The sequence below is a fragment of the Labrus bergylta genome, chromosome 20 (assembly GCF_963930695.1).
Source record: "Labrus bergylta chromosome 20, fLabBer1.1, whole genome shotgun sequence".
In the NCBI taxonomy this organism is placed as follows: domain Eukaryota; kingdom Metazoa; phylum Chordata; class Actinopteri; order Labriformes; family Labridae; genus Labrus; species Labrus bergylta.
In genome coordinates this window covers 21,655,449-21,683,117 of record NC_089214.1, presented here as the reverse complement: position 1 = coordinate 21,683,117, position 27,669 = coordinate 21,655,449, and the positions used below count along the sequence as shown (strand labels likewise).

Sequence of the window (27,669 nt, the reverse complement as noted above, 5' to 3'; positions counted from 1 at the left end):
CTGTCCCGTGTTAACCAGCCTCACAGAAACATGTTATGTCTTCACTTCTTTCTTCTTAAAATACTGATTGTAACATTACTGTTTGTAATTCTACAATAATAGGATATTAGTGTGGCTGTTCTGCACTGGTGGAGAGTAAAAAGATGTTGTTTTAGTCACTGAGAATAATATTGATCTAAGTTATACTTCAGTCTATTATCCTACCAATGGCACATAACAGCAGACTTCCTCACAATGAAAATGAAAAATCATTTGTAACCAAAATGGTCGAATAAAGGCAATAAATCTACAACTTGTTACAGCATTTCTTTCCTCCGGGCTGAATCTCCAGTTTCTTGTTTTCCATAAATACAATCCGCTGCAGGCTCAACTGAATGCAGACCGGCTCCAGCAGCTTACAGCTTTGAAATCCGTCCTCTCAGATGACAAGTCTGACAAAGAAATCTAGTTTGCAGGGATGCTGTATTTTTCATGGCAGAGGGAGGAAGTTTTTATTCTAATTCTGTGTGAATCTCCTCAGTGGTAGAACTGTCAGTTTATGTGCCTAAAAAGAATCCTGGAAGAGATCTGCAAAGTCGACAATAACCTGATTTTACCACCTAATTACTGGGCATTAAATAGTGTCATATAAATGAGACAAAAACCGGGAAACGTCCACCTAAATGCTGTGAATGAAATAAAGAAATATCCTTTGGTCCAGCGGGCTTTGACTTGCCCTCAGGCACTGATAGGTTGGCTAATTGGACGATTCACACTGTGATGGTCTTTGTGCCTGCAGGCGCTGCTAACCCATCACCGCTGTGGCCCAAAGTCTGCCAACACACACCACGTACACACGCTCATCTGGCTGCAGACAGCACACGGCACTGCACAAAGACTGCGTAAATGAGAGGCCCACCACATGCTGAGCGATATGAATGCACCAGCACAGATAGAGAAAAACACAAACAGGAACAACCGAGGATACAGAGGAAACAGAAGATACAGAGGAGACAGAGGAAACAGAGGAAACAGAGGATACAGGATACAGAGGAAACATAAGATACAGAGGAGACAGAGGAAACAGAGGATACAGAGGAAACATAAGATACAGAGGAGACAGAGGAAACAGAGGATACAGAGGAAACAGAAGATACAGAGGAGACAGAGGAAACAGAGGAAACAGAATATACAGAGGATACAGAGGAGACAGGAGACAGAGAAAACAGAATATACAGAGGAGACAGAGGAAAACAGAGGATACAGAGGAGACAGGAGACAGAGGAAACAGAATATACAGAGGAGACAGAGGAAACAGGATACAGAGGAGACAGAGGAAACAGAGGAAACAGAGGATACAGAGGAAACAGAAGATACAGAGGAGACAGAGGAAACAGAAGACACAGGGGAGACAGAGGATACAGAGGAAACAGAGGATACAGAGGAGACAGGATACAGAGGAAACAGAAGATACAGAGGAGACAGAGGAAAACAGAGGAGACAGAGGAGACAGGATACAGAGAAAACAGAATATACAGAGGAGACAGAGGAAAACAGAGGAGACAGAGGAGACAGGATACAGAGGAGACAGAGGAAACAGAATATACAGAGGAGACAGAGGATACAGAGGATACAGAGGAGACAGAAGACACAGAGGAGACAGAGGAAACAGGGGATGCAGAGGAAACAGGATACGGAGGAAACAGGATACGGAGGAAACAGGATACAGAGGAAACAGGGGATACAGAGGAAACAGGATACGGAGGAAACAGGGGATACAGAGGAAACAGGATACAGAGGAAACAGGGGATACAGAGGAAACAGGATACGGAGGAAACAGGGGATACAGAGGAAACAGGATACGGAGGAAACAGGGGATACAGAGGAAACAGGATACAGAGGAAACAGGGGATACAGAGGAAACAGGAAACAGAGGATATAGTGTAAACATAGTAACCTCAATCCAGCACATTTAAATGAAAGTATGTCTGTGCATGTATGAAGACACAGAAACACTGAGCATCAGCGTGCTGGTTTTAAAAGACTGTCTGGACTCTGCAGCCCACCCACTCAGCCGGTCATGCCGTTAACACGTGTGTGCATCTGTCAGGAAGCACTGCAACTCAATACACCAGGCTAACAGACCAGACATATTAACCCCAGACTACACGAGTCAGACAGAGCCACAGAGTTTGGACAGGCGAGTAACTAGGCAGATGCATGGAGAGGGAGAGATAGAGAGAGAGAGAGGTCATTTCTGACTGAACGTAGCAGATAAATTCAAAGCTTGATCCAAAGGTAACTGAACTGGCTGAAGATCTTGAAGATGTTTCACCTCTCCTCTGAAAGGTTTCTTCAGGTCTAAACTTTCTGCTGGACGGAGCTAGAAGTGTAACCCTCTGTGGATCATTAGCATGCTAATGATCAATGATGTCTCACACCAGAGTCGTTACCAACCTACGATGCTGTTTAGAATTCTCTACCAAACAAATGAAGCCCCATTCCCACCGTGTACCATGAGACTTCAACGACCCACAGATAACTGGGGGTGGTTACGACTCCAGGCGAAACTAGGTTAACGACTCAGCTAACGACTCTGATGTGAGACATCCTTGATCATTAGCATGCTAATGATCCACAGAAGGTTACACTTCCAACTCCGTCCAGCAGCCTCAGCTTCAGCTTGTTGGTGAGCAGAGAGAGAAACTCCTAAACAGCAGAGAAACCAGTCTGATCTTTTCTCCAGACACACACGTCCTCCAAACCAAAGTGACTCTGTGAGAAAAATTGCACAGATGTTGTCTCAGCACTCACCGGATAGACAATTCTCTCGACCATCCCTGAGAGAACATTTCATATTTTTCAGAGACAAAATCTCCAGAGAGAAACATTTCATTTAAGAGGAAAAGAGAAAACTGGGTTCAAAAATAAAACAAGAGACAGAAGAAAGCAGAGAATACTAAAGAGGGAAAAACACACCCAGGATGCAACACTCCCTCCTGGTGTCTGCACTGAAACACACACACATGGACACACACACACTTACCAATGTGACGATGGCACACTCAGCGGTGAGCTGTGCGGCGCTGAACAGCGTCCTCACAAAGCGGTAAATCTGCTTCTGCTCGGGGTCGTGTTTTTCATAATCTTGAGGAACTTCTGACTTCTAAAACACAAATGAAAGAGCAGAGAATTAGTTTAGTTCCTTATATGTGATGCATTTAAAGCACGAGGCAAGTTGTTATGTACATTACTGCATCGATTCTCTGCAGTTTTTAAGACACAGAAACGGATACAAAAGACTCCAGAAGGATCCAGATGGCTGCTGTGATTACAGGCTACAGATTCTTATTTTCTGTTCATCAGCTTGTGTGTGTCGTCCTGCTTGAATGAGTCGAGACAGACAACCTTTCAGATGCACATCATGAAAATCAACCTTTAGTTAAGGCCTTACCGTAAGCGGATGCAGCTTTTCATCGAAAATGTCTAACACCATTCTCCCGTCGACTTCCCTGGAATGACAATCAGAGAAGAAGAACATCAAGAGTGTGACAGAAACGAGACATGATTCTACATTTCTAAGTCCTTGAAAGCTTGGTCCCCTAAAGATGTTGCTTGTGTAAAATTAAAGAGACCAAAGAGGAAGCACAGAGTGGATGTATAGCCTGTGTGAAATGTGACTGTAAATATTCAAAAATCTCAAACCTACAACTAACACTGACTTGCTACAAATTAAAGTACTATTCATTCAATTCAGAGAGGCTGACTATCTGTGCAAAGCTTGCTCTCCAGGTCAGGGCCACTTGTGAATTGTTTTCATTCCAAAGGGAAAATGTGAAGAATGAGCTTTTTTATGAATGCATCAAGTTCTCTTAAATCGCTGCTCAGCATCACTTTAAAATGGCTCTGTTCTTAGGAGTGGTTTTTTTGTATTCGGGTGTCTGGACACACTCACAGAGCACATTTCTCTGCAGGACGACGCTCAGCTCACTCAAGCTGTAGATGCAGTCAGCCATCAAACAGAGCGTCACAGGGACTTCAGTGCCTGACATTTCAACTGAAGCCTTAGGGACTAAAAGCGACTCTTTCTCATGCAATGTTTAGCTCTGCCTCAAATGTTTCAACACTGATTTCTGATGCAAGGCCATGAAACTCAAGTGCATGTATTAGGGCTGCAAATGTAATCGTTAATGCAGTTCATGAATGTTGCAATAAACACATCACAAGTAAACAAACTATTTAAACTAGCTTTCTCACTCAGTATGTGAACATTTTACCTGTCAGACAAAGCTCTGGGTATACTGGCCATTATTATTTTTACACCATGTTTAGGCAGTTAGATGAAGCTAATGCTAACTATCAGCTACCATCATATTAATTGGTGCCAATCAAGTGGTGAAAAAGTCGCTTTTTGTCTGGATTTTAGATTCAGGAGGGACACGATGCAAACACTAGGTACTGTGCTAAACACCCAGAACAGCAGATGGACATAGAAACTGTGAGCTACAGTACAGCTGATAATTATTCTACTTCATAGTGTTATTGCACAATGCATAATATCATCTTATCATGCACGCCTAGTAGATACAGAAGATTTAGATTCATCATACCTGTTCTTTATGTGGTAGTATATTGCAAGAGATACACTGCAAATAAAAAACAAGACATAAAACAAGATTAAAGACAAAAGAGAAAAATGACCCAAAAAAGGGTTTAAATATCAGGTCATGTGTGGTTTCAGTGTGAGCAGACAGAGTGAGGCCGTTACCATTTGATGGTGTATTTGAGGTTGGGCTGACTGACGGTGCTGTCATCGAGGAATATGGTGGAGCATGAGCTGTACTTCCGTCTCACTGGGCCTGGATGATGCTAAAGTTCACACACACATATGTCAATCTCTGTATCTGTCACACTTGCACTCGGCCGGCTGACAGCACGGGAAAGTAGGGCACCTGTAAGCCCACAAACTAAATCTGTCTGTCCTCTGTCAGACGTTGGTGCATGCAGCGATGGCATTTATGGCGGAGTGCATCTTTGGAGAAGTCTGAAACTCGACTTAAGGGATCATTTTTGGTTTTGGCTCAATGTTGTTCCGGGAACTTTTGGTTAAATATTTCAAAATATATATCTTTTTCCATAAAAATCTCTAAAAATGATCCGTTTGATCATTTCCTGCACTCGGGGCTGAGGGATGAACTCCACCATAAAGCAAAGACAAATGTCACTACTACATATTTACCACATTAAAAGCCTGATTTATCATTTCCAGGATGTTACACAAACACAAACACCTACACTACTTATGGAGTAGGAGGTTTGAGAATGAAGGGACAATGAGGAATTGAATTATTATCATTTCAGAACTTTACCTTGCTCTCCGATATATGTGTAAACTTGCAAAAAAAACATACAAGAAGAATACAAATCAAAATTTACAAAAACAGTTCATCGTTGAGTTCAGCCTCTGTGTGATATTTATGACTTCCCTTCTGATGCATCGTAAACAAATATCTTACTCACATGATTGATGTAAAGGCTCTTCCTTTTTTCTCGAACTGTAAAGAGAGACAAGAGGACAGGTGTCACAGATCTCCACATGCAGTACACAACCCTCAGAGACAGGGGGCAGCATTTATCCAGGGTTTATAAATGCCCCTTCATTAGAGATTTGGAGGAACATATTGGATAAGGTTTTTGTTTCAGTTTAAATTATGTCACACTGCGTTAAACAAAAGGTGGGGGCTTTCTTTTTTTAAATTTAAAGGAGAACAAAAACCTGTCAATGGATCTCCTGATGCATAAGAAAGTGTGTTTTCTAATAAGTTTGAGGACACAATTAGCCCGTTCATCTTTTTCTGCTCACATACAGTACGTCCAAATAAAAACAAAGCATAGTGACAGATTTCTTCACGAGGAGGTGATTGGATAAAGCGTCTGTTCATAAATCAGGTCGTTTGCGATCCTAATTCTACTCGATGGACGTGAGGCTGTGCAGGTTTCATCGAGTTCACTTTACACACAGCTGTGTGTCAGAGCCGTGTGTGTGTTTGTGGGTCTTATTTGTGTTTGTGTTCAGCCCAGTTTGGAGAAATCACAGGGGAGAAGGTCGATGGCAGGGCAAACTGGAGCAGATGCAGAGCGCAACATCACACACTCACACACACTGACATGGTGATGCTGTCTGGCGCCTTTCATCCCAACACAGTCTCTCACACCTCACTGCTGACACACACACCATCACACACACACACTCTTGCACTCGTGTGCATGTGTTTTGTGTTTTTCCTCCAGGCAGTGGTGACTGTGTGCACTGCTTTCTAGCAAAAGCTGCAGGATGTTAATGAAGGGTTTCGCATAATTGGAGTTTAAAAGCAAAGATTGCAATCTGAGCTGCTGTGATTTATGCCGTTTTTTTCTGTACACCAACACCAACTAATTAAAACCGTTTCCAAGCAACATGCTGTAATGCCGGTGTCAAATCACTATTTGATACTTCCTGTCTAACCGCGGTTTTTCCTCTCTCAGTAATTAATAAAGTTAGGGCTAGCACAGGTATAGACCAGCTTCAGTAAATATTTCTTATGCACTGCTGACGAGGAAACAGAGCTTCATGTGTGTCTTCAGGTGATTAAAAATAGCTCTTTTTATACAGCTGCATCCTGTATATGGACATGCACATAGTCACACACACACACACACACACACACACACACACACACACACACACACACACACACACACACACACACACACACACACACACACACACACACACACACACACACACACACACACACACACACACACACACACACACACACACACACACACACACACACACACACACACACACACACACACACACACACACACACACACACACACACACACACACACACACACACACCTCAGCTTTAAGGCACATCACCTGCTGACAGAAAACAATAAAGATCGAGTACATGGATACGAAAAAGCTTGAGACCACATTTAAAGTCGAGTGTGAACAAACACAGTAGACAAAGCCGTCATCGACACCACACGTGGACATGCTTACCTCTCTTGTTGGGAACAGCAACTGAAAAACACAAAGTCCAAGTTGTCTCTGATTGTTTGTAACATAGGTGCACATCTGGCTACAATTAAAGGCAGGGATTCTGTTATGACTGTTACACCCGGGCCTTATTTTGACATCTGGGGTCTTCCTGAGTAATATGTGCATAAGCATTGAATTGCTCCTTTAGATTGATTAAGATCTAACCATAAACAATAGGACATGGAGCGAGAAAGACCAAGCCACCCAAGCCCTTCCAGAGAGGGGGGCGTGGTCAGACACAGCTCATTTACATATTTAAAGGTACAGACACAGAAACAGCCTGTTCTGACCAGGGCTGAAATAGAGGGGTTTATAGACATGATCAAATACAGGATCAGAGTGGATTTAGAACAAGAAACTTCACACACGTGTTGAGGAGCTCTGACACTTATTTACACTGGAAGAAGAGGAGGAGAATATGTCACCTTCAAAGGTTTTTTTAAGATTCTAAAATATGTAAAAATTGGACCAAGGGTTCAAAATAACAGGATTACCATTATAAAAACCTTTGAAGGATAAAATAACCTTCCCTGTGGTCTCTGTTCTGCTCTGTGTACAGTATGTTGAAAAAACAGGCCAGCAGATATTCACACAAGAGTTTGATCGGGTGAATTAAAGAGCATCAGCAGCAGATATCAGATCAATACCTCCGCCTCCAGGCTATACAAACTCGCCGGCTGAGCCGGCTTTTCTCCAGAGTGAGCAAAGGGAACGTTATTAAGCCTCTTATCATCAAAGTGAAGAGATTATGTCAAAACTAAAAGAATACTAATCTCAGACAAGAACTTAAACACATTTCAGTTGATTAAAATGAATTACTGTCACTGTGTGATGGGTCGAAACTGCGGCAGGATCATTCCGGCAGGATCATTCCGACAGAAACGATCGAAACACCCGGCTGGGTCTCAAACCTCGGAAAGTCAGCCGGTGTAAAAATGTTTCCACATGAGCCTTTACGTTAGAGAAATCTGTTCTTTAAAACAGTTCCACGTCTGAAATCCCTGCATCACAGAAACAGCCTGCACACTCTCCCACAGAGCAGCTGCTGTGTGTGTGTGTCTGAAACATAAAAGGCACTTTTAAGATGATTCTGCAGCCGATACGTTACTGCTTAATGTGCAATATGTCACATATGGCGACGCTGCTGCTCTTTGAATGACGTCTCTCAGTCAGCAGATAAGTCGTTCCACAGAGTAAAACAGAAACACTGCTTTCAGCCGTTATGCTCCGAGGCACTGGAATAGTCTACCGGCAGATCTGAGAGGAGCTGGAAATACTGATCTGTTTTAACTTAAACATACAATATGTTGAATTAAATGAATTAAAAATAGACGAAACCTACTTTATATATTTTATTGTTGAGTACTTACATCACCTCAAATATTTCCAACAGTAAAAGCCAGAGAAATTTTTCATTTTATAGCTGTTACACCCCAACATGTTTATTGTTGCCATGGAAACACCAGATGTTATGCTGCATAAGGAAGCGTGAGCTGCTGCTGAAAGCTGCTGTACTGTTGCTGTGTGTGCTGCTGTGATAAAAACGTCATGTGAATTATACCCGGATACATTAGCTCGTCTGTGAACATATTCTCCTCTTCAGGTCGGTTTCGCCCCGGTCTCAACTTGGGAGTATTCTATGTTAAATTATTTTTAGCCTGATCTTATTCTATTAAAGGCAGTAGCTCAGTCTGTAGGGACTTGGGGTGAGAACCAGAGGGCCGCTGGTTCAAGTCCTGGTGCGGACCAAAGTATGGCAGTTGGTTTGGTGCCTGGAGAAATGCCAGGTCACTTCCTGAGTATTGCAGAGGAAGGTCTGAGCAAGACACTGAACCCCCAACAGATCTGCCGCGGTCCCTGTGTCGCCGCCCCCCTCACTCTGGCATCTGTCCTCTAAAACATGTCCACAGGTCCTGTTTGTGCATGTGTGTGTATTCGGGGCCTATGTTTGTGAAAAGCAAGTCTCTCAATAACAGAGTGTGAACCAGAATTTCCCCTCTGGGATTAATAAAGTTTACACAACAATTAAAAGTATTTTATATAAGAGTATTTTACAGCTTACCACTTCAAACATTTTGTTCAGCTTCTGTGTTTATTGATTTTGCACCAAAACACAAAGACAGATTCTCTGTTTGTGATAAACCTACTCGTCAGTTAACCTGACGCACGACAGTGGAGGAAACCAGAAACTCTAAGCAAACAGGAAACACTTAAGAAGCCTTTATTTATCATAATGGCTCCATCATTAAATAAGCCAACTTGTTTCCACATCAGATGTCTTCATCAGGACATGGCAGAGTCGGCAGTCACATGAATTAAAGAAAGAGAAGACTCATGTGGTGTCGAACACTTTGGAAAAAGAAGTGTGATACTGATTGGTATGTAGGGGTTGACATGAAGGCAAAGGGTTAAAGTGGAGATGCATGTCACAGAGTCACGCTTACCGTCAGTCTGTGACTTGCTGAGGAAGATGGTGCTGGCCCGGGGATGATCTGAGGGATTGTACTCCATCGGCAGATCTGTAATAAAGGAAACAAAAGTCAGTAAAACAGGTCGCACATTGGAGACTTGATTGAAGCTCACTCAATTTTCCCTGCAACTGCAAACAGAGCTGGCCAATCGAAGGAAAGTGGGCAGGTGGGGAGGGTCTTAAAGAGACAGCGGCTGAAATGAGGGATTTTACTGACGCCATTATCAGATAAATAAAGAGGTTTTTGAGCTACACATCTCTCAACGCTACTCATTAGGTGTCCCAGACTGACATCATTAATGGTGAAAGTGGTGAAAGTGAGTGTATTGGATTTCCTTTAAGGCTAATTGACAATAATTATTACACTGTGCACTGAAACCTTCTTCTTTGAGGTGAAATGTGAGGTATTGGGTTCAGGTGTGAACCACCTCTGTTGTAATGGACTGAACTAAGTGGAAAAACAATCAGCCAGCCGACAGTTTGCTGCAGCAGCGCTGTGTAAACGGCCGTTTGTGAATCGATGTGCTGGACAAACACAGCAGAAAGGTATAGATTTGTTTGAGATCATTGTGTGCACACAGACTCCACGAGGATCAGCAGCAGATGAGACAGAAGCTGCTGATACAAACTGCAATAAAAAAAGATCTTTGAGGGTTCGATGAGTTGATGATCTCTGACAGCAGGTTTGTACAACATCCGTCTTTTGAGACTGATGCTGACAAAGTGCTCTATTACACACAAACAGTCTGCAAGCTTCTTTTTAGAAATGTTAAAGGTCACATATTATGCAAAATACTCTTCCCCATGTTTCTCTAACACTAATATGTGTCTCTAGTCTGTCTACAAACCCCCCAATGATGAGAAAAGTCCATCCTCTCCGTCTTTTGCCTGCTCCACTTTTCAGAAAATGTGTGCTCAAACAGGCCGTTTGGAGATTTTCCCTTCATGACATCACAAAGGGCAGTAGCCCCTCCCCCAGGTGGGTGACACTCCCACAGCTAGGTGTTTGTTCTGCCCTCTGAGTCTGCCTTCTCACCGTAAACAATAGGACATGGAGCGAGAAAGCACCGAGCCACCCGAGTCCTTCCAGAGAGGGGGCGTGGTCAGACACAGCTCATTTACATATTTAAAGGTACAGACACAGAAACAGCCTGTTCTGAGCAGGGCTGAAATAGAGGGGTTTATAGGCATGATCAAATATAAGAATTGGAGCAAGCGGCAACCTCCGGTCTTGCAAAAAATGAAGCCAATGCAGAAGTGCAAAACCCTGCTGACATCAATCCATGTAGTCGTCTGTAAATTTAGAATTTGTAAAGTGTCTTTGGAGCGACCACAGCTAGGCAGGAGTCGACTAGTCTTGGTTTACTTCGGGGACATTTAACACGAGAAATTATGACCAATCGGAGAACATTTTCCTTGAGAAACACACATGTTGGCCTGCTTGTAAATGTCCTCTTGTGAACACAGACCAAACATTATGTAGTTACAACAAGTCCATGATTCAGACCAGAGCAAACGATCTATAGGTGAGAAAACGCTTTAAATTTGTGTTCTAGATATTAGCCCTGATTAAATCCAAGAAGTTTACAAAGAGTGGTCGTGTCGTTAAGTCATGCTCTGCAGCTGAGCTTGTGTTTGTGTCTTTGGCTGATGACTCAGAAAAGCATGTTTGCACAGTGGAGCAGTATTATACCTTCAGCCATGTGTAGATCTTATTACAGCCAGATGAATTTATGTAATATCCTGAACAACCTCAGGTGAACCATGTGTTGACTAAAAGCCGTGGTCAATATTTTAGAGTCCAGGTTAATCATCAGTTTAAACTATCACACTATACCTCCTCTGACGATCTCTAAAGAGGCGGGACAACTACAGTCAAGTAACAATGAGCAGCTTCCTGGTTTCTTGGATGATGTCAGAGAAGCAGGAAGGGTCAGAAGGGACCAACACCCAGACGGACTAATAGAGAGACGGAGACAAAAATATGCCAGGAGACGGAGACAGAAGAAGAAGAGTGACAGGCTGATAATGGCAGAGAAAAGGACAAGAGGGCGGAAAATGAAGAGATGAGAGTGACAGATTTGTAAAATGATTGACCGGGAGGGAGCAGACGGCAGGGCCAGCGAGAAGAGAACAATAAGAGGGAAAAAATGATCGGAGAAAATAAAATACAGACCGGAGGGAAAGACACCAAAACAGAAACAAGAGAGAGGGAAATAAGAGATGTGAGTAAAAGCTAGCAATTAAAAACAGGAGTAAAGACAATACAAGACGGGTGAACAGAAGAGGAGAAAAGTCATGGCATGGATTTTAAAAGAACCTCGTCTCGAAGCGAGGAAGAAATCACACAAGAAACTAGCAGATAGATCTGACACAGAGACAATATTTAAGATTTAGTGTTTTAACAAGCTACTGCTAGTTCTGGACATTAAGACTTTATGATGAGGAAATAAAGGCCTGTGTGCACAGACCGAGCTTTTTGTGCTGGTAACGCCCACTTTCAATACAAAAATTACATTTTTCAGCGCTCAGAGTCTTAAGCGCAAAAACGCCCTCAGCGTAGGTTTGTTTGTTTGTGGTGTAAAATAGCTGGTAGCGCCGCACTACACTCACTACAATGCAGGCCTACAGTCTCTAGATGTAGTACAGAAGGTAGAGCCTTCAGTTATCAGGCTCCTCCCCTCTGGAATCATCCCCCAGTCGGGGTCTGGGAGGCAGACACACTCTGTACTTTTAAGAATAAAGTTAGGGCTAGCACAGGTATAGACCAGCTTCTAGTTATGCTGCTATAGGCTTAGACTACCAGGAGAACTGGCACCTTGAGCTCCTCTCTCTGTGCATTCACATCATATTACTATCTATAGATCTTCATGTACTATGTAAGTTACCATACTAACCACATACCCTCCCCACTGTCTGTACCTTTTCTTCTTCCTGCATCTTCCTCTATCCCACTTTTTCAAGCCCAGTGTAGTTTGGGAAGCTGGCTGTTCATCATGAGCCACTGTAACTTTGCTAAATGTCGCTAAATGCTCATGATGGATTAATGCTGAGTCTTTGTAATATAACAAAGAGTAAGATCTTTTACCTACTCTTTGTAAAGTGTCTTCAGATCACATTTGAATTGGTGCTATACAAAAAAAAAGTTTGATGTTATAAAACGTCCTAAAAGTTATCCTGATAAATTTAAAAATTAGGCTAAAATGTTCCATAAAAAACAATATTGAATGGTTACTGCTGCTCCTTTCTTACTATTATGAAAGGTGAGACATGAGAGCCTCAGCCTTTGTGTACAAACCCTTTTGAACTTCAGTCTTTTTGTGTTGTGCCCGAGAGTGAGAGCTACTTGAAGAGCCTCAAAGGACACAAACACACACACACACACACACACAGTGAGCCATGATGAAGGAGGAAGGGACACTCGTTGAATAAAAGATGTGTGTGTGTGTGTGTGTGTGTGTGTGTGTGTGTGTGTGTGTGTGTGTGTGTGTGTGTGTGTGTGTGTGTGTGTGTGTGGGAAGAAGCAGAGAGCAATGAAGGAGAACTGAAGGTGAAATAATGATGCTGCGCAGCATGCTCAGCTGTTAGTGAGGTGTACAGTTCACACATAAATCACACACTCACAGAAACATCTGCAACACTTCAGGCTGAAGAAAACTACAGTTTAAAGGTGAACAGCATGCTCTGTGGAATCAGAAACAGAACCTCCCTCTGAAACAGCCATGATGTGCTTTATTATGTTTAACTATATCTTAAAAATACAGCTATAGTAGCTTTAGGCTTCATTATTCCCACAAAAGAAAGCCACTGCTTCTGATTTTCACATCCCCACATTTTACATTGATTGATGACATCACTACATATTATCATGTGCACTGTAGAGTGTGGTGACGACCGAGTCAGCAGGGGTTCTTCTGCAGGAGGTTGTTTTTTTTTTGCATAATCCTGATCCTGAATGAAGTGATGAAAGGAAGAGCATGAATTGCAAAACTCTGTGGACCTTTTGGTTGTACTTATTTTTAGTGACATGAAGCATTTTAAGTGATTCCAAGAGAGAACTTCACAACAAACAAAAATACAAATGCAGGCCCTGTTCTTTTATTTCTTTACGTCTTATCTTTTCAGCCGTCCCAATGTGATAAAAGCAAATAATGTCTAAAAAAACTAAAACATTCAGGCCATCGACATGGTTTCTATGTCAGAGGTCAGAGGGTTATTTCCTGGTGATGTCATGTTTCTAACACAGGAAGCTGAATGTCCTTATTCTCAGGGAGTGTCCCCTGGATGGTTGGTTTCATTGACCTTTTGGCTCGGCCCCATCCCAACCCCCCCCCCCCCAGCTTTCTCCCTCTCTACAACCTGGTAGAGACGAAAAGCACCAAACTTCCTGCATTTCAGGAAGCGGAGAGGAAACTGCAGTAAGGAGAAGGTGGTCACACATTGTTAGGGAGGCATGGTGAAACAATGTGTGCAGGGAGAAGGTCAGTGTGCGGATTCAAGGTCCAGCATTTCACTTCTTCAAAACCACTGTAACACATGCACTCACACCTACAGAGGACAAAACCAAAAGATGCAGCAATAACAGCTCTTCCGTCCTTTGTTGTTCTTTGAGAAATGACTCCACATCGGCCCCCAATGAAAGCTAGAACCCCATTTATGTGTCCTATTTCAAGAAAAAAGAAATCCATTTTACAGACATTGTCTTGTCAGCGATGGTTGTGTAGGATTGCAGAATCATATTATAGTGCTGTGGGGTAGCTAGGCAGATATGGAAGAACGGAGTGGAGGACGATTGCTGACAACTGAGATCAGATTTATTTCCTTGCTGAAGCAACATCACCCGAGGTTGAGGTATCACCAGTAAATCCACAAAACTCTCTAGCCTTTATTAGATAGGAAAGCTGAAGAGAGACAGGAAATGTTTGGGAGGAGAGAATGGGGGATGATGTGCAGCAAAGGGGCCAAACTCAGATTTGAACCCACAGCCGCTGCGCTGAAGACTTTTGCCTTCATACATGAGGCATGCGTCATAACTGCTAGGCTATCGGCACCCTAATGCTATAGATTATTGATCCATCCACTCGAGTTTGAAGCATGCTTACTAAGGCTGGCTACACGCTAGATGATTTTCAAATTTTAACCGGTGTTATAAAGGTGGGAGACCACCACCACAAGAGCACACGCCTTCCATTTATAGTAACGATATCAGAGCAGTGGCTCTACTCCGTCCAGATTTCAGAGCTACAAACCTTTTTTAAAACATCTCTAGAGACCTTCAAGGAATCTGCTCAGCTGGGGCCATTAAATGAATACAAAAATTAAGTGACTGATTTCTACTCTTCAGAAGAAAATCTGTAAAATAATTTACAAGAACGACTTAAAAGAAAATCTACCTATAGATCTTTGTATCACAGAGATCTGCTTTTCAGCTGTCAGGACAAAAAAACTTGTTAACCATCTAGAAACAAGTGAATCTGTTCCTTTGTGGCAAAATGTGACTCACAGTAGAGGTCACACCTGTGATGGCTCACCGGGGTAACCCTGAAACACACACCTGGAGTGCCTGCAGGACACGAGGAAACGGATGCCTCTCATTCTGCTGTTGTTCAGATTGGGAAGAGGAATATCTGTATTACTGTGGTTAGCAGTTAGCTGGCACGCTGCCTGGCTGACCTCTGAGTCTGTCATGGGAGAGGCTTCGAGGGTTTAAACATCAGCCCAGACAGGAAGACCCTTCGCTGATTTCTGGCTCCCCTGCTGAGGATCCAGCCGGAGGGGATCCAGATGGTGCAGCGAGGGCCCCGCCCCACCCGGCTGTCAGCGGCACTGTGCTATCAAACACTGTACGCCCACATGCTTAAGATAAGAAGCACACAGCACATCTTGTGCTGAAGTGTTTGAGTAAAGAGCACATGCTGAAGCTGCTGTTTGAAAATAGATTTGTTAAAAGGAATACTGCAGGCTGCAAGTTAATGTGACACAGGGGAACTATTTATACAACTTCATTTCAGACTGCAGCTGGAAACCATGCAGGCTGGTTTTGACCACTGATGTGTGAAGACTCCAGATTTTATTTACCTTGAATGGAAGTACTGGTATTTCTAGTTTACACATCGCCTCCAACAAGGGAAGTCGCAGGTTTCCCGAAACCCAAATGGGTCTGTAGTTTGTTTTATTATGTGGTTTTGGTTATTTCTGATTTACCAAAAATTTGTTCAACACACTACAACATAAAATAAACCTAACAGTGGGCGCTGGGCGATATGACCTCAAATCAATATCACAATTAATTGAACATTTGACCTCGATTACAATGTCTATATGCTCAACTAGTAAAGCTGGGATATGTTTTCTAATGAAATAGTTCATATCTGATGAATATTTCAAACTGAAATCACATTTTAGTTTTAAAGTAGAAATTAACTTCTGTAAAACAGTAAAAAAATTAATAACTTGCATTTCTTGCAAACAGTTTTTTCGCAGTGTCGTCTTCCGTAAAGACAAAATGTGTTCAAACTACGGACATTGCTTCCATGTCTTGGATTGGACGTGTCGTCACCTGACTCTGCCCTGAAAATAATCAAAATAATCGACATGGGCAAGATTATGTCGGTTAGAGGTTTTGAGTAGTTTTTGAACGCTGCATTTGTAGTTATCCAAAACGTACACACTAACAGACAAAACATTTAATAAAGATAATACAAAAATCAAAACAGCAGCAGAGAGAGAGAGAGAGAGAGCAAAAGTGAGATGTAAAGGGAAAGTTTGAGCATCCTGAGCTGTAAATCCAACCTCCCTGTTTCTTCTCACTCCCAGCATCCTCTGCTGTAACCAGTCAACGCTAGCTTAAAAGGCAGCCCATCAAAGAAAAAGACAGAAGGCCAAGCTCGGTGTCTTTTTATTCCTTTCTCTTCCTGCCTCTCCGACCTGTTGTTCACTTCTATGTACTATCTGTGAACGCGCTGCTGCTGAGTCTTATTTTGTTAGATGATGCAGTGACGCTGTACAACACACAGCACATATACAGAATCCATTGCACTACTTAATTAGGAGAGAGAGGAAGTCATCTTTCCCAACTTTGATTTGTAAGCATGACTCCAAACTGTTTGCAGAAGGGCGAGAAGTATGGGACAATAATTTCCTTAGATTCTGCACAGTGAAGCAGAAGAGAAGGATGGAAACTTTATGAACGAGGATGTGTGTGCTGATTAAAATTATCAAGACTGTGGATGCTACAAAAATGGATTTGCTTCACAACGGAGGATTGATAACAGTGATGGTTACTGAAGGAGCTCTGCTGCAGTTTGGTAACATTCATAGTTTGGTAAAGTAGCATAAAAGAAAAGCATGAATACAGAGCTAACGGGGGGCAAACCCTACCTTTATGTCTCCTTCCCCGCATGTCATTCCCCACTCTTTCTCTCATCCGATTTCTGACTCTATCTCCTCCTGTCCCATCTCTTAATAAAAGGCATAAAACCCCAAAAAATAAACCTTAAAAAAAGACAGAGCTAACAGCACACCTTGCTATCCGGTATGTTGAAAACAACACAACTTGTAATCCTTGTGTCTTCTGTAATCAGGTGCGGCTGTGGTGAAGCACTGCCATGCGATCAATAAGTATATAGTGTACACACACACGGCTCAGTGACACTAATTATGGTGCAAAGAGGCAGCTGGACGTCCTACGCGTGCTGACACATGGGAAAAGAGACGGCCAATTAGAGGCAACTGCACAAGAGGGATTTAAAAATAAAAAGGAATGACGTCGGTAGGTTTGACAGGAGTGATGGTCCTAAAAATACATTTTAACAATCACCTGCGGGTAAAGAGAAGGTGATGCTGACAACATTAACACTGTTATTTTGAAGCATACAATCTTCCTTGACATTCAAACTGGTGGGAGTAGTGGAGGGGGTCCTCTGTAAACACGGTGGCTTTTATTGACAGTAAGGCCATTCACACATGTATCCTTAAGTTGGCCTTTTCATTCACCTTTATCAATGCACACAGCAATGCAAATGATTTTAAAACACATCTTTTTACTTTCACTTTATGTCCGACAAAGTGTTTCATATTTCCCTAAATGCACCAAAATTACTATAAACAAAAATTATCAGTGTGTGCTGGACCGATGAAAGAATGATGCATTACCCAAACATTAGCCTTTGCTCTTCGCACAACTTCTTCTCTAATCCAAACTACGGTGTGTGTGTGTGTGTGTGTGTGTGTGTGTGTGTGTGTGTGTGTGTGTGTGTGTGTGTGTGTCTCTATGTATGGTTCATCCGGTGTCAAGCTGTGGAAGGCGCTGAGGATGACAGAAAGGAGGTCTGTGCCAAGCTCTGTCATACTTTGTCTGTGTTGACATTTACACACAACACATGTACACACACACACACACGCACACGCACACGCACACGCACACATGCCCCTATACAGGCATTATCCTCTCATGCATATATCAACTCCAACGTAAGCAAATACCACAATAGACAGAGGCTTTTATCAGGGACGTGCACACATGCACACATTCTGCAGATTTCTGTCAGAGTTTGAATCAGACAATAAAACATGAAAAATCTTTGATCAAGTTTTGAGTATTAACTGCTGCAGGGTTTCAAATAAAACATACAAAAGGAACGGCATGACCTGGAGATATAACTGTGCAGCATTATAAAGGTGACTTCAATCTTCAAGTTATCTCTTCTGATTTAAATCGACAGATGGCACCTTCCCTGCACCAAAACTACGAGACATTATTGAGCATTATTGGGCACCGTTATGCCCGGTCCAGCTATCTGTTACTGAGTCTATAGAGTGTCTGGTGTTTCCTGCGATGCTGGCCGAACAGGTTGAGTCTAACAGCCAATCAGCAGCCTGTAATCACCCTTCACACCTGCTCATGAAGCCACCAGCATGAACTGAAGTGGTCCCATCTGATGTCTGCATGCTCAGTTAGAGAGCGTAATAAGCTGAGACATCACCAAAAATAGGAACAAACGGCCGAGCTTCACTGGCTGCTCCACCGTCTGCATCAGAAACGATCTGAGAGTTTTCCTACAGGAGAGCATCATGGTGTTCATGTACAGCTGTTACTCTCACTGGAAAGTCACATGACGGCAAACGTGAGAACTCAAAGCACATGGCATTAAATATAAACACGTGTTGTTCTGAGCGACGATGGGAAAACGACAGATGAAGAGAGTTTCTTAATCAACCTATTTAATTTATTATGTCTAAAGCATAGACTGTAAATATGATTGGATGAAGCCTGAGTGACGTCCTGCAGGATGCTCTGGAGGCTCATCAGCAGCAGCCGCCATGCTGGAAATCCTGTCTCAGCCTAACTTTCAGACAACCTAACGACAGGCTGAGAGCTGGAGCTGAGGCGGGTTTTAAACCTCTTGACTGTCAATCATGTCAGCTACGCATCAACTATGGACAACACATAACGTTTTCAAAATCAAATCAGAGCCGTTTAAAAAAAAATCACGGCCCGTAATCGGGTTGTGCCTCACTGCAAAACCTCTTCAACCGCTCAGCTCAACACTAGCTTACCAACATTTCACCCAGCAGGAGAAACTGGTGACAGCAGGACAGTCCAAAGACCGCTGGCTGCTGCTTCATGACGTGACTTGTTCATTTCAAATTGTGGGTGATATATTTTGGTGGTTGTTGTGTTTTATGTTGGAGTTTAATACAAGAACCATTTATTTTTAAAGAACATTTGTGGAAGATGGAAGATTTCAGTTTCATTATTATTATAAGGTGGTTGAGTTTTATGCTTTGACATCCTGTGTGGTGGTTTTTCTTTTAGTGTGGTAACTTTAGTGTGGAGACCGACTTTTGTATGCAGGGTCGGCCCTGGCTGGCACCCCACAAATAAAGCAAAGATGTAATTAAATATCTTGCCCACCACAACCTCACAAGACGAGTCAGAACGGTTTCTCCTTCACCATTTCTGTGGACAAAGTTGATATCATAGGTCTCGCACCTTCTTGTTTTAATTGCTCGTTGAGGGAGAAGTGAAACTGAGAAAAAGCTGACGATGAGGGCGTTCTTACACTCAGGACGCTGACCCCTGAAATCCCTGAAATGTTTTGGTTTTGTAAAGAAGTGGACACAGGCCCTTAACCAATGAATCCTATAAATCAGAATTCACTGGTTAAGCAAGAAGACAATATTTATGAGGAAGGAATGTCTGTTGCTTCATCCACACATGAACTCAAACAGCAGCTGTAAGGCTGAGGTCAAATATCTCGTGAGTGAAATGATAAAGGTATCTTACTATCTGATCAGACATTAAGGAAACATGCTATGTTGAAGTGCTGGCTTCTCTGACAACAATGCAGCAGCCAGTATGTCCTCCTTCTAACTTTAGATTCTGCTCCTGAATGCTCTGGATTTGTTTGGACCAGAGAAGGTAGGCGCTTTTAAGGCACCCCCACACGGCCGTTTTGGACGCCCCTCGATTTGTCAGATATGAGAGCAGTTATCAGGTCAACAGGTGTTGCAGCGATGGAAGCAGGCAAGAGAAGTGGTTCAGATAGAAGTGATTGTACCCGACCTAAAAAGCCTCTGCATGTTTCTAATAAGCTCCACGAGCAGAAACGTGCTCAAACTAGGATCAATATTGGAGATGCTTTTGAAAAATGGAGAGAGGTTAGAACACAGAAAGGTTTACAGACCCATGCAGAGCTGGATAAACACTGAAGCTTCAGAGTCCACCACATGGTGACCTGCGTGAGACTCTAGAGAGGAGGGGGGAGGGGGGGGAGACAGCTCTCAACAATGTTTAGAATTTGGACTGCAGTACCCATTTTAAACACTAGGTGGCTAGTGTTACTAGCCATGGTGGATGGTAAAAGCACTCTTTGTGGAAGAGGGTGCAAGGTAATAAATGGAAATTTGTATTTTACATCCAGTTTTTAAAGGTCAAATGTGGTCACAAAGACTAACCCTGTTAACTCAAGCGGTCTGGAGGATTTGGATGTCACTGTGCTCTCTTCTCAAAGATAAACAGTCCCCATTTTGCAGAACAAATTTTCCAGTAATACACATGGCCTGCTGACAGCTGTGCCCAAATGATCTCTTGAGCTCCCAAACACCAAGACTAATTGCCATTGAGTTCCATTTCCAAGTGTGTGCGTGTGTGTGCGTGTGTGTGTGTGTGTGCGTGTGTGTGTGTGTGTGTGTGTGCGCAGCTGAAAGCATCACTTCAGCCAGCAAACAGACAGATTGCATAATGTAAGCTGATTTGTGATTATGTCACTCAAGAGCGCTGATGGGAATCGACTCAGACACTCAAACATGCCGCTCTCTGATTTTTGCCCCTCCTGTTTACTAACTTTTGACAACTTGGTTTTGGGGAATACGCTCCAAACGACGCTGCAGAGACTCGGATCAGAGAGGAAACTGGCATTCCCATGCTCCACTACACAGCTGACAGAAAGCTCAGGCTGAACACTCTGCCAGCAAAAAAATAAATAAACAGGCAGAGCAGAGGTCAGGCAATTCAACAGCACAAATCCTGTTGGTGTTTTTCTCTTCCTCAAGCACGATCCACTCTGCTCTGACTGTCGGGCGTGCTGGCATGAGGGAACTCCATCTTTCAGGCGCTCTTCTTTTCAGGGAAGCACCCAGAGTGACTTCAAATCAAAACCTGCAGTGAGCTCTCGGTGGACATGAATGGACTTTGACTGCTTAACTTTCATAGATGTTGATATTCTACATGCTGATGTCATCTTTGTTCATCTGCTGAGGATTTATTATTATCCCATATCCAACCTTAAAGAGGTTTAGGGCTCAACAGTGTGGTTCTGGAAGTAAAAATCCAATACATTTTCTCCATAGCCGATTTGATTATTACAGTAGCCATGTCATAACCATCCAACGTAGACTGACCACGAGCTACCTGAGTGTGAAACGATGGTTTATGCTCCAGTAGGAGACACAAGTTTGTTTAATATCAACCTTGTTTTAAGAAAACATGTTTTACTCACAATATCGGGTTAAAAGAACTACACTAACCAGTATCATAGAGTGTCAAAGCTCTGTCTCTGAGTGGTGGAGCTCGCTGTTACCATCGCAATGTTTCCCGCCCCTCGCCGCTGAATGCGAGGACAGTTTCGCTAGGAGGCTAGTGGGTTAGTTAGCTCACACGGAATTGATTAATAACCTCGTCATGCTGCAGTGAATGTAGTTTATATTTTCTACAATACAAACTACAACACTTGTATTAACAGTATAAAAACAATAACAACAACTAAAGTTACTTTTATGAAGAAGCGGTATCATTCAGAGTGGATTGTGGGATGTGTAGTTCCTTTACTTTGGACAAAAATGATGTACACAGTCTTGTGCCTTTGCCTTTTTCTCCGTTATTCTGAAAGCCGTTTTGGCACCAAATCAAATGTTCTATATTCACGGGTATTGGAGTAGCTGGTTGTCATGGTTCCAGAAGTCAATCTCTTTATAGAAGGATTTAGTTAAATGCCAATTGAGGATTTGAAAGGGAAAATTTACTTCTGGAACAAGAAACACCAAAAAAGTGGGCATGGTCTGGGTTGACTGTGGAAACGAATGGCCCTCAGGGATAAATCAAGTTTCTTAAGTCTAAGGTCACTGTTGATCTACCATCACCTCAGAATCACCAATACAGTTTCAAGTTGAATTAAAGAAAGCATGGTGGGGTACCAGTAGGTGAGTTGTTAGTGACTGTGCTCCATTTACAGAGACTTCCAAAAGCGATTGGCCCAGATTTGAATCAAGCCTGTGGCTCCTTTCCCAAATCTTATTCCCAATATTTTGCCCATTTCTGACCACATCCACCATCCTGTCCCTCGAATTAACAAATAAATTGTAAAAAATAATTATAATAATCACGCTGATTGAGGTCATATGTCACGCCCTCTGGGGTTTTTGCAATGCGAGTTGCTCTATTTTAAGACTTTTTTTCCAGGAACAAATCTCACACTAACTGGATCATTCATAGTGAAAAATTAAATGTCAAGTTGACTGACGTATGTTTCACCCATATCTGCCCCGGAGTGAAAGAGAGAGAGCAGTGGTTGTCCATTCAAATTCAAAGGTCAGCCCATACTGTGACGTTTCTTGAGTGGTCGTGGCGCCTCATAAAGATGTAAAAAATCACGTTTATGTCTCTTAGAGACAGACGGAGGGCGGACGAGGGGCCACAAATACATTGTTAACAAGGTGTTGCACACTCAATGGTAATTTTACAGTTACTGTGATATGAGCCTTTGCAATAAAAACATTAAGTCAAGCAATGCTTTCTCTCTCAGTGTATCTATTGGACAGAGGTCGGAGTATAACGATCATACTTTCACACCATCTTGATGCACGCAGATGAAACTCCTTCGTCTGATCGCAAACTTTGCCGCACAAAACATTGCGCATGTCCAAAGTTTTTATTGATTCATTGGCTGTTGAGTTTTGCAAAACTTTAACTAGGCGTGCACCCTCTGTCTAACTGCTGCACTACGCACAGGAAGTGACAAGATGTTGATTTTTTTAGTCAAGTGCATCAAACAACCGCCATGTTCAGTCAGTCACTGTGACGGTCACTGCCTTAGTCAGGCAATTACTAATTGATTCAGTTACCCTAGTTCTTGAGGAGTTGGATTGTCCAATCTAGAGCACCTGACATTCATCCCATGTTTGTTTGTGCTATGGTTGTGGGTGCGTTGTTCAAATAAATCATTGTTACCTCAATTTAAGTTGTTCTTTCTCATATTTGTCATGGCCATGGAGCCAGGTTATGACAGTCACACCAATGTTATATTTGACAAAAGTTCAACTCTTGTAGCCAAGAATACTGAAGTCAGGTGATGAAGCACAGGATCATTTGATGCACGCTCTACCTCTGCTGAGCTCAGGTGATCAAGGGACCTCACAGGATTTCATTTCACAGATTGTGTATAACAACTATTATAACTCAATCGCTTTGAAGGTGCATGATTTTCTGTCTCACAGAGACGCCGTCTGTTATTCTAACAGGTTTTCCTGATCACAGACCTGCAGGCCGCCTCCTGCCAGAGGATCATTACGATGTGAATTTCCCAGGAGACGGCTGCACTGAGACCGAACACACACGAGCAGGTAATTTATGAGCAGATGCATCTTCCTTCACTTAGGTGGAGCCAAACCAAACCAGACACCAGGATGAGATTGTCACAGGCAATTGCATTTCCATTAACAATTCGTGAATCAGTTCATTTGTTTTTCAAATGGAAACCATCACCTCTGAGGGGATGTGCTTTTCCTTTTGGGGAAACTGCCGGATTCATGTGAACAAAAATTAAGAGTCGAGCAGACGCATACAAGCAGTGAGAATCTAACCAACACCTTAATGCATCTACAATGAATGGCAGCATGCTTCCAGTTTTCTCCTGTTTCAGTGTCCTTGGCTCTCCTGTCAGTCAACAAGCAACAATAACACCACCTTAGTAAAAAAAAACAACCTCATATCAAAACTGCGACAGTGCATTCAACAGAATTTTGATTCCAGCTATTTACACTTTACTCTCTTTTGAAGGTTATTTTCTGGGGCTTTGATGCCTTAATTTAGAGAAAGAACAGTGGATAGAAGTCAGGGAGAGAGAGAGAGGGACAGAGAGAGAGAGAGAGACAGACAAAGAGGGAGAGAGAGAGAGAGAGAGAGAGAGAGAGAGAGAGAGAGAGAGAGAGTGGGGTATGAAATCCAGTAAAGGAGCCACAGGTCGGACTGGTACCCGGGCCGCCCACTTGGAGGATCACAGCCTCCGTACACGGGGCTATAACCACTGCGGGCACCACTCAGCCTTTACTTAAACTGAGTCTGTTTTAACTTTGAGTTTCTGACACCAACATGTGGCGTTTGGTGCTCATCAATCAGAAGAATTCTCCGTCTCTTTAACATGAGTCATGTGTGGCTTATTGATCATGTTAATTTCAGAAATCAAACCTGTGAGCATAAGTTCCACTCTTTAACAAATGTGTTATATACTTTATAATAATCTTCAAATATACAACTTTAAATTCTGATCTTAGCAGGTTAATGTTTTCACTGAAACTACGACTGAATGAGAAATGGACTTCAGCTTTTCTAGTCTTCTGAGTACACAAAGCGTTTTTTACACTGCAGGTCACACCTACCGATCACACACTGATGAGAGAGTCCATCAGTATAAACCCATCCATCCACACAACCCTGATGCAGCACAGGAGCAATTCAGTGTTCAGGGTATTGCCCCCCGAGGGATGACCGACTCTACCACTGAGCCACAGCCGCCCCACAGTACACAATCCAACACAGAGCTATAATTTATTATATTTATTATTTTTGCTGTTTTTAACACAATGAAACATATCAACACGCCTTTTCCTTGTTAGTTGTGATAGATTGTATTTCATTTGCATTTAAGTTAATTGTCACAAACTGTAAGACTTTTGTTTCATGCAAATACTTAATTATACTATAATATACTATAATTACGAATAAAAGTTTAAGTGTGCTACATTCTCAAAGATGAGGATTTCCTGGACATACAGGAAGCCTTGTTTTAGAAAATTGCACTGGCCTTTCTTCGCCCCATGTACTGCACAGGGAGCAGGTCATGGGAGAATCTGAGCTTCATTTAAACCTTAACGTGTTCATCTTTGTGTTTTAATTCAGAGATGATGTATTTGGGGCATTTCTGCGTTATTAATGATCCAAACTGAGGAGACAGAGAAAGGGAGGGGGGACAGCAAACAGCTCTGGTGGGATGGATCCCAGCCCGCTGAAATAAGAACTCAGTCTTTCAGGTGAGCTACCAGACACCCCTAGATGGGTGCATCTTTTCACAGCACATAGAAAATCCACAATACAGACATTCTTCATCTCAGCAAAAGTCAAATAAATGGGATCATACCCTGAACATCTAGGTCAACCCGTCTGCAAATCCTAGTTAGGAGACTCCCCAGGCTCATCAACCAGGCATGAATAATCCACGTCCAGATTTCAATTAGCCTACGAGCGAGACTCATCAATATGTGTGTGTGTTTGTGTGTGTGTGTGTGTGTGTGTGTGTGTGTGTGTGTGTGCTGCAGAAATAACTAACTTTCACAGTGATGAGACACAGCGGGGCCTGAAGCCATTGCTCATTTACAGATGTCTATGTTAAGTAAAACCCAAACAGAGTGAGACGTCCATCTGTTCCATGTTTCCTCTCATTGACAGAGAGCGAGGCGTGATCGGAGGTTTAGGTTTACCTTCACTTAGAGCAGCTGTGAAGAAGAAACACCTCTACAAGGTCATCTGATCACATTACACTAAAGATATCTTTGAGTTTGGAGGGTTTGGAAATATGCAGGAATGAATGCCCCCTGTGGCCCTGCAGCCACGTTATGGATTTATCCAACAACATTGGACCCTAAAAAGCATTGTGTAGTCCTATTCTGTACAGGATATACATTTTTGTAGTCTTATAAACTTCACAGTCCTGCAGCATAATTCAATATGGAAGACACACATTATAACTAAACTGTACATGTGTGAACTAAGCCTATAAAACTAGTCTTGGCGTCTCGGCATCACTTCACTTTCATGCTCTTATTTTTGTTGAATATCACTGGATGACGAGATATAAACTGCACAGAAATCTAAGCCCACACACTTTACACCTCAGGAGGAGGAGTACAAAATGACTTTAACCTACTCATGTTGAGCAACATGGCCTTGACCACACGTACACAGGAGCCACCAGCTGCAGAGTGGGACTATTTCACCACCAGTGAATTCCTCCTCCTGTGGATCAATCACTTCACATTTTGTTGATAGCAGCCATAAAAACTAAACTACCGTTTGGACGTGTTTATCCACTGTAGTCGACGTGTCTTTATCGCAGTCACAGACGAGTGATGGGCTTGACCCTGACAGGCCTGTGTGAGAGTGTAGAGTGCTGTGAGGTGTGACCTACAGAGCATGACAGAGTGAGCACAAATACACCCAAACAGAGATAAATTAGCTGTCAGGAGGAGCGTGGATCTCCAGCCTCTTTATCTCCGATTGTTGGTCGAGTTACGATGAAAACACACCGGGCCGCTGTTGAGAGCGAGAGACTGCTCAGGCGAATCAGATTGCTCTGCTGATTGGTGAAAGGGCCCGTAAAAAAAAAAAAAAAAAAGCCCTCTGATAGTTGTAAGGAGGCTGTTCAATGAGCTCTGTGTGTTCTGTTTGTGCACACAGAGCAGTGTGTCATCACTGTCAGCAGTTCTCTTGGCTGATTTCTTCATGATCACATGCTCAACAGAGGGTCACACACACACATGCACACACATAAACACACAACACAGCCGGCCTGTGTGCAAACAAGAGCACATTAGTGGTTCAGATATATAGCATAAGAGCTTGATCACCATCATATTTCACTCTTTCTAGTGATCAGGGGGCAGGTGAACCTTCGAGGCATCGTTTCCTGCCTCAAAGGACGTTCATCAGGGAGAGAGAGAGTGGGGGGACGTTCAATCGTCCTGCATCACAAGGTCCTCCTGCTCACTTCCATGTTCACGAAACCATTAATATAATGCCAACTCTGTACAATTCATACGCCGCCAATGAAGCAGCGGGAGCAACTCTGGGTTAAGTGTCTTACCCAAGGACAGAGCAGACATGTTGCTGCAGAAGCTGGGCATCAAACCCCCAACCTACCGGTTTAATGACGACCGAATCTACCAACTGAACCACAGCCGCCCGTCTCACACTGATGGAAACGCCCACCTGGGGGGGCAAGGATGGCTTCCTAGTGCTCATCTCACAATGTGAATGCCTCTTTAATCAAAGTAACCAACCAATAGAAATGCAGAATGAAGCTATGCACTAATCAGATAAAGGTAAACATCACTTAAAGCTCTGCTGAGGACTTGATTTATTGAAATAGTGTTGCTTGTGCTGTATGAGGGTCAAACCTTGCAGTTTATCTTAATGTCTCAGATTTTTTGCAGTTGGCAGGCTATGTAGACATGCGTTGTTTTGATGGAGTGTTTCAGTGATGGCCGCCACTTTCCTCGGCTCTTTTTGCCCTCCGCATCAGTCAGGTGACTGTAAGCTATGAATAAGAAATGCCCCTGCAGTGAGAAACGTTCA

The 27,669-nt window shown here is 42.8% G+C and overlaps 1 protein-coding gene across 5 annotated transcripts in view; it reads right to left on the bottom strand.

The window, feature by feature from the left end:
• The window catches only part of ccny (cyclin Y), a 43,150-nt gene that overhangs the window by 12,211 nt on the left and 3,270 nt on the right, over window positions 1–27,669 (bottom strand). For 2 of the 5 annotated variants that reach the window (XM_020630985.3, XM_065948704.1), the window contains exons 3-10: window positions 9,517–9,591; window positions 7,034–7,054; window positions 5,500–5,534; window positions 5,349–5,372; window positions 4,748–4,848; window positions 4,590–4,625; window positions 3,434–3,491; window positions 3,026–3,145 (exon numbers count right to left, since the gene is read on the bottom strand). In XM_020630985.3, coding sequence (XP_020486641.1) covers window positions 3,026–3,145; window positions 3,434–3,491; window positions 4,590–4,625; window positions 4,748–4,848; window positions 5,349–5,372; window positions 5,500–5,534; window positions 7,034–7,054; window positions 9,517–9,591 — 470 coding nt within the window. The remainder of the gene's footprint in view (window positions 1–3,025; window positions 3,146–3,433; window positions 3,492–4,589; window positions 4,626–4,747; window positions 4,849–5,348; window positions 5,373–5,499; window positions 5,535–7,033; window positions 7,055–9,516; window positions 9,592–27,669) is intronic. The other 3 variants (XM_020630988.3, XM_020630987.3, XM_020630989.3) reach the window with 3 other exon arrangements.